The 8,165-nt window shown below is 34.8% G+C and overlaps 1 protein-coding gene across 4 annotated transcripts in view; it reads left to right on the top strand.

The window, feature by feature from the left end:
• The window catches only part of AP3B1 (adaptor related protein complex 3 subunit beta 1), a 159,085-nt gene that overhangs the window by 120,474 nt on the left and 30,446 nt on the right, over positions 1-8,165 (top strand). For all 4 annotated transcript variants that reach the window (XM_067316248.1, XM_067316245.1, XM_067316246.1 and 1 more), the window contains one exon: positions 7,709-7,940. In XM_067316248.1, coding sequence (XP_067172349.1) covers positions 7,709-7,940 — 232 coding nt within the window. The remainder of the gene's footprint in view (positions 1-7,708; positions 7,941-8,165) is intronic.

Below are 8,165 nucleotides of genomic sequence, written 5' to 3'. Positions count from 1 at the left end.
TGACACTCAAAAACTAGAAATCTTGTTTTAGTTTAACATTATATTGTTCCATATCTCCATGTTCATTGGTGTATTATGCTAAAAGGATATCCCAAATGAGGAAACAGATTTTATTGTTGTTCATTAAGAACTCAAGAATTCATAGAGAATCTGCTGAAAGCTCTTTATCGAAGCTCGCCTCCTTTCTGGGAGGAGGGCGCCTGATGGATTTCGGTATTGGTGACAGTGAGTTCACAAAATTCTTCTGAGTATATGAATTACTCCTTATGAATGCAATTAACTATTTCACATATAAGAATGATATATTATGACAGGTGTAAGTTGCTTTAGTTCACCTCTTTTGATTATTATTGGTCTCTGCTTAACTGAAGTTTGGATTGCACAAAAAAGCAGAAATTCACAGTAGTGTGAAGGGAATCCTGAAATTTCACCAAAAGATTCATTGCTGATCCGGATCAAAGTTTGTTATAACTTATTTCTATCCAGTTCTACATCTATCTAACCATCCTGAGTTTCCCTAAGCCTTGAAATTGTATAATTTTTAAATATAGATGAGATTATGAGTAAATACTTCATAACTAACAATGTTTTGATTTCTGAAACTGTTAGGGATTTTTTCCCCTTTTTTTAGCTTGTTGTATTTGAAAAAGTAAATAACCAAGGCTTGGTTGATGCATGTAAGATTCCATCTTGTTACTTTTACTTGAAGAGCCATCATCATGCATATCCTGAGGTTGCTGCTGGAATGCAGCAACAGCTGCTCAAATTACAAGTCTGAAGTTCTGTTCCAAAATATTAAGAAGAACTTAAAACTTGTTTGGGAAAGTTAAGTTTTTGTCATTGAAAGGAAGAACTATGCATGGAACTAACTGAACTTGTTTACCACTGTTGGGGCATATGTACTGAATTCAGGATCCTGGCCTTGTCATTCCTGTTGCTGACTGGTAGTAGGTTGACATGTGGCCCTTGGGCTAGCAGTGCAAAATAAGTCAAAGCCAAGGACATTGCCTTTGCTAAAGTAAGGTGACTTAGAATCTTATAAATGATGTCAGTACATAGGTACTTTTACCATACTCTAAAAGCTCTTTGCTAACAATTCTAGGAAGGTGGGATCCCCCCCCACCACAACTGGTGTTAAGGTCTTTTTTTTTTTTTTTTTTTTTTTTAAGGTTGGTAAGTGATGTGTCTCTGTTTTCTAACGCCAGCAGCATTTTGAAATGTTTTCAGTTTTCTTATGCCACAGAATCTAGAGGATATTGGAGGAACAGATTACTCTTTAAAAGGCTGTTGAATGATGCTGTCGTTAAATATAGTAACATCAGAGAGATGGGTTTTAAAAAGCTCACTTTAGTGGTGGACTCTCACCTTATTTTTGCATGCTTTTCTCCTAATGACCTTGCGGTGCATGATGTCTTGGCATATTAAGACTAAAAAAGCAGTTATAGAATCTTCCTGAATTACTTCTGGTTTGTGGGCAGTTGATGAAAGTTTTCATTTTAATGTTTGTTCACGATGGTTGCTGTTCCTAGTCTGTAGCATCTCAGTTCTTGGTTTAAATGTGCCAGAAGAATTAGGGAAAGTTACATTTGTAAGAGCTGTGAAATAGAACCTTGAACTGTAGAGTGAACTGGGGGAGTTCATGGTTGTAAAAGTAGGTTTGTGTACAAATTTTTACTATTATATTCGTTTGGGATGTTTTCATGAAAAATGTACAAAAATCCTTCTACTGTTGCCACTAAAGGTGCTTTATTATGCCAGCAGCTTTAGAAAATGTTAAGTAATTAAATCATATATTTCAACTATTATTAAATAAATTTGTGTATTAACAGTTGTGTTAAATTGGAATAGGTGTTAATTAATCATCACTGTCGCAGTCTTCTTGTTGCTACCTTTGTGCTCAATTAACTAGGAATCTTTGGAGGATTTTAATGATAGTAGCGGAAATGCTTAATATTAGTTAGTACCAAGGTAATCTCAAAAGTAGATGAGAAAAGAATTCCCTAACTTGCCTTGAGTAGTCAAGCAAGGAACCTAGTACAGCCAAAGCTAATATTTAAAGCAGCATGCTTAACTTTAAAATCTGTGTCTATACAATAGAGCCTGTAGTAAAGATATCCTTTGGTGGGATTTTGTGTTTGCAGTACGCCCTTACGTTTCTGGTTGTGTTACTCAGAGTTGTGAGTATGAAAGGGGGAACCTTTGTGAAAGGGGGCTAGTCCTTTGATGCCATGAGTTTTGTTTCCAAGTCAAAAAATATATATATATTTTTTTGAGTTTAAGCAAAGGAACTGCAAATAACATGTTTTATACAAATCTCCGTGTCTTTTGACACTGCAAGCTGTAACAATGCTTTTTATTTCTTTTTAAGACCAAAAAGTTAAGCTCAGGGGAAGAAAAACATGAGAAGGCTGCATTTTAGTGGTAGTCTCAGTCAGGTGAACTATAACTTTCACAACCTAAGGAATATGGATTTTTCCAGGCTAAAACATTATGTGTAAAGTGAAAGCGGCCTTGGGAAATGCTGGCACATCAGCATCCTACAGCAGAGTGGTGTTGCGGTACTGGCAGAGGTTCTGCACCCGCATTGACAATATAGAGGGCGAGCGCGCTGGGGTCAGTGTTGATTCTGGATGTTTGCCCTTTTGGGGCAATGGTGGAATTGGCCCTTTAGCATTCATACTTACCTGTGCTAGATTTCAATATAGTGAACTGAGCCTGAGTTCACTTCCATGTTTTGGCTCATAGGTGATACTCTGTAGTAAGTGTTTCAACTTAAATTATGCAGTTATCCTAACACAAGAGGTCCTTTTCTGGGGAAAAGTTTGCACTAGGTGCTTCTGTTGGAAGAAATGTCAATATAAAGGAATTGCACAGTATAACACTAATTGTAAAATTTTACTTTATTGCCAGTAGAGTTCAGTATGTTTTCACTTTAGAGGTCTTGTCTCTAAAGAGTACTGGCTATTTGCCAAAATTAAAATAATATATTAGAAATATTTGTAATAACTTCTTTAAAGTCACTTAAACTCAATGCCAAAATCTATATTAATCCCTGTCTGCAGCATCTACTCTTTCAAATTCATAACTAGGACACAAGACAAGGCTGACACCTTACTCTATTTTTCTAACTCTCAAACTACTTCAGGTATTCCTCAAACTCCTCAGTCAGGTGGTTGGTGGAACACTGGGCTCCCTAAACTGAAGGTAAATTACTTGTTAGTGTATTGGGAGAATGTCTTCTCCTTGAAACACCTGATGACTGTTGCAAAGGAATTTAAAATATCACACTGCTTGATGAAAGCCACATGTGTGCATAAGCCACCAGACTGTCTGTGCTTCACTTGAGTCAGTGCAGTTGAACTGCATGTGGGACAAAGTGACAGTAAATCTTGAGGTTTTCCTTGCACAGATGTGACTTTCACCTTTTGATTGGTCACCATATTTTAGAAGTTGAAATGTTTATTGGGAAGCAATGTAAGCCTTTGAGTGTAGGAATTTCTGTAAATGTAATTAAAAGAAAAAAATTCTCCCTTAGTATCAGTGTAAGCCCTTTTCATATTCCAGTAGTGATCCCAGAGTGCCCTATGGGGAAGAATTTGCACTTCTGAATTTATACCATGGTCTGTGGATCATAATCATGATACAGAGTTTAGCCCTTTCCTTCATGTTTGTTTAATACTCCAGACTTAATCATGAGAATATTCCTGTTCTGTTACTACTTAAATTCTTTCTTGTGGGGCTTTTTTAAAGATTTCACTAACTTTCATTAGATTATTCACGTTTCGTCATGTGCAGGATAAGAAAAAGGCACAGATGCCAAAACTCAAAAAAAAAAAAAAAGTCTTGTTTTAATATAAAGCTTTAAGCTCCGTTATAAATGCAAAATGCAGTCTATCTCACTGGCCCGCATTTATACATAAAACACAAAATTATACCAAAAAGTAAGCTCTTCATTTTAAAAATGTTTGATTAATATGGTATGGGATTGATAGAGTTTTCTGCTGTTCAGGAACTCCAGCTTAAGGCCTAATTCTGTTTCCCTTATATGCTATAGTAGTTCCTTAGGTTCTAGGGACAAGACTTTTTATTGACACAGATTTACTGGAAGTCCGTCTAGTTTGCCATATTGTAAGAGAACCAATGAAAAATCTAAGGGTCATAAAAATATTAGAAGAGGATAATTGAGAAAACATTAGAGAAGATTTTCATCATCTGTAGATTCACAGATTCACACTGCTTCTTTGAAAGGCTGCTTTTATAGCTGTTTGAGACCATGTCAATATTAGAGTAAAGAAGAAGCAGAGAAAAGCATTAATTTTGGCTGCCTTACAGAGGCAGACTATTGGGAGTATAATAAAAGCCCTTTTTGGTCTGAGACTGTTATCTGTGTGATTTAAAAATAGATGGGAGTTGGGGGGGTGGTGTTCTTTTTCTTTCTTTTCTTTTTTTTTTTCTTTTTTTTTTTTTTTTTTTTTTGAATTTTGGAACTTACTTTCTATGTCTGAAATTGGCTGGTTTAAAAAATTGGGCATTTAAACCAGTATTTAAAATTACTGGCCTAAAAACATGGGCATTAATATGCCAACTTTCACTTAGTCACATTGAAATATTAATCACTCAGGTAAGTGTAGAGCCTAGTTAAAAGTTGGTGACAGGGCAAAAAGAGGGGGATAATGATGTATTAGAAATTGAAGCACTTCTAGCACATGTGACTTTAGATGTTTAGCAGATACACAACTGTTGAATGAGCCTTTGGAAGGAAGTTATTTTAAGTATTTTCTAGAACTTGACGTGAAGCCAGTGGTTGTCTTTCTAGATAAATTAGCCAAAATTGAATCATGGTATCATTTTTCTAGACTGCAAAAAATGAGTTTGCTTGCTTGCTTGCTTTCCCCCCTCTTGGAGGATGCTGTCTTTAGTTCAGCAATCTGTATTAGCAAGACTAAATTAAGCTTTAATGTTGGGGTTTGCCCTCAGCCTCTTGAAATCCTAGTTATAATAATGCAGACTAGACTGTTGAAATTCTTTCTGCAATTCTTTGTTTGCTTTTTTTATTGCATCTTTTTTATGAATTATTCTTAAGAGCTGTGTAAGGAAGACATTGCCCTGTGATTGTGACTAATATGTAACTGGTAATGGAGCAAAAGATCATGAATATGCTGTTTTCTGCCAGTAGCTGTCTTTCCTTTGTTTGCTTGGTTCTACATCTTTCTCCTAATGTTATAAAACTACGGTTAACTTGCTCTTATAGCTTGAATTGAAAGATCATGTAAATGTGGCTGGGCTTTGCGCTAGCCCTTCTCCTCGTCTTAACTGTTCGGAAGTTACTGGAGCGTAACCTTGTGGGGAGCGTGAGCGAGGCTCCGGCTCGCACAGCTCAGTAGGTCATTCTCAGATTATGTCATGGATATTGCCAATAGGAGGGCAGGAGAAGGGCTACTTAGATTAATTGATTCAGTCCATCGCTTTAACAGAATGTAATTTAGAGGAATAGAATTATAACTATTGTCCTTCTTGGGAGCAAACATTTTTTTCCAATTATACTGTTTTACCCAAACATGTATACATTGTCCTAATCAGGATCAAAAGTTAATCTAAGTTTGTTATTACTGCATTGCTAAACTAAGGAAAAAATATAAAATAAAACCAAAAAAGAAGTATTTATGTCCTCCTTTGTAAAAATAATAGTAATATTTCACCCAGGAAAGTATGTCCAGCTCTGATTTCTGTTTAAAAGACCCTGTAGTGCTTTCTATTTTAAATAGTTATGGAAAATAGTTTTTTATATTAACTTGAACTTAATTGTTTTACATAATTTTTGTACGGTTGCTGTCTAAAGAGGAAAGGCCTTATTAAGCTGGCAAAATGAGCATGTTCATATGCAGAGGATTCAGTGGATTGTATCTAATCAGCACTGTTGTGATAAAGAGAACTAAAATTATTGTCAGTGATCTTACACTTTTCCTTTATGAATTTAATCGGTGGGATACTTTTAAGGCAAAATCCTAATGTTGCCCTTCTTGTTAAGAAGTAGCTTAAAAGTATTTGCAGCTTCTTTTAGGGTATGGGATCATCTTTCAATATGCAAAGGTTGTAGGGGCTCTGTGTGCAGTTAGCGTGGGGGACAGTCTGATTCACGCCAGGGTGATTTTATCATATGAAACCAACACTGTGGAGTCCCTGCAAAGACTTTTACTTCTTGGTGGACTTCAATCAAAATGGGCTGGGGGCAGTTTTTATTTTACTTTTTACATTTCTGTCATTCTAAACAGCTGTATTTAAATTAAAAAAAAAAAAAGTTTTACAAGTTTAATCTTGATAATCTTCACCCAAAAAAAGCAGACACGCTATGTCATAAAATAACTATTAGTGACTAGTTTGTATCCTATAAATCTAACTTGAGTTGATAATATGGTCCATTACCAGCTAACTGCACAGAGTATTTTTCATTTTACACTCTTCAGTTACTTTTTAGTGAAGTGTTAAAAAATATGAAGCTTTTCTCCTCTCTAAAATTGCACACTGTCTGTCTGTTATTAGGGAGATAACAGCTCTTATAAATGTTTCAGTAAGCGTTAAGTAGACAGTTATGTGCACTCTCATTCCACGCTTATTTGCTTACTGTAATAAACTGATAAAATATGTGTGGTTTGTCTCTGTGTATCTGCAGGCATCATGAGTCACATAGATTTCCTTTAGAAATAATGTTGTGTCTGCAGAATTGATTGGTTATTTTCATAAACCATCCAAAGGTACACAAACGACTTCTATTATTTAAACATATGCTGTGTAAGATTTGTGGGGGATTATCTCATGGTTACTAGGAGCTTCTTGTTCTATTAACTCTTTGGAGAATTTCTTTTTTAACCCTGGAATGATTGCAGGTATCTGTCCTATAGGTTTCTTTAAGCATTACAATTGCATGCATTAGAAATTTTAAAATTAAAGCAAAAACTGTTCACCAGGCTGATGTGACTGTTATGTAGATTGCCTTGCAGTCACAACCGTTGTCAGCTCTCAATCCTCACTGTCAAGTAAATATCTTGAGAGTTCTAATTTTCAAAAACCAAACGCCTTTGTTCAGGGTATGTGTATGTTTTATTTATTTCTAGTACTGCCGTATTAAATAGAACTGAAGATTAATGATCTATGGGAGGAAAAAATCATAAAAACATAATGTTGTTCTGGCTGCCCTTTGCAAGTCTTTTGCTCTCTGTAGTACGGTATTGAAAATAAAAGTGAATGAGATCATGTGAGTGAAATTGTGAATGAAATATGAGAAGTAACACTTTAAAAGGTTAGGTAAAATCTTTAGGTAAAAATCACAGGAGGGTTTTGAGAAAATCTGAGTCAGTGTCACAATTTGTAAGGTATATTGAGGGATTTTTGCTCTATGTGTTTATATCTAGAGTTTGGACTTCTACCTTTTTATGTTTTCATATTTATAAATAATGTTAATAAAACAAGTTATATGGTAGCAAAGAGAAGCTACTTGTTTAACATGAATAACACATTTCCTAATCATTTTATGAAATAACTTTTCTATTATATATATAGAACTCGAATTAAGACTTAAGAATTAAATGCTAATTTTAAACTTAAGAATGAGATTTAATTTAAACCTTAAAACTTAAGTTTTATTAGTTATTTTAGCAATCTTTTAAGAAAGGGATCCTTGTGAGACTGTTAATTGTTTTGTACTTAACAGGTCACTACCCAAGTCTTTGTGCCAACAAAAACACATGAACTGCTTCATCGAATGAGTGGAAAAGGATTAGCAGCTCATTATCACTTCTCTAGACAGCCATGCATTTTTGGTGATTGTACGGTATCTGTGCAAGTGACATTAACCAATACAACTGATCAGAAGATAAAGAATATTCACATAGGGGAGAAGAAGTTACCTCCAGGCATGAGGATGCATGGGTTTAATCCAATAGGTAAGAGTATCCTATCTTTAAAAATGCAGAATCATATTCTTTTGCTAAATTTCAAATAAGGAAAAAGTATTTTTCTGTAGTCATTGCATATATTCATATATATATATATGCACATACATATATAGATATATTCATGCAACTGCCTTTTCTTAGATAATCTGGTTAACAAAAGTTGAATTCAGCTTTCCTCTACTTGTATTTGACTTTGAAAATTACTCCTTAGAA

The sequence above is a fragment of the Apteryx mantelli genome, chromosome Z, assembly GCF_036417845.1.
Source record: "Apteryx mantelli isolate bAptMan1 chromosome Z, bAptMan1.hap1, whole genome shotgun sequence".
Taxonomy (NCBI): Eukaryota; Metazoa; Chordata; class Aves; order Apterygiformes; family Apterygidae; genus Apteryx; species Apteryx mantelli.
This window is presented reverse-complemented; position numbering and strand designations above follow the sequence as displayed.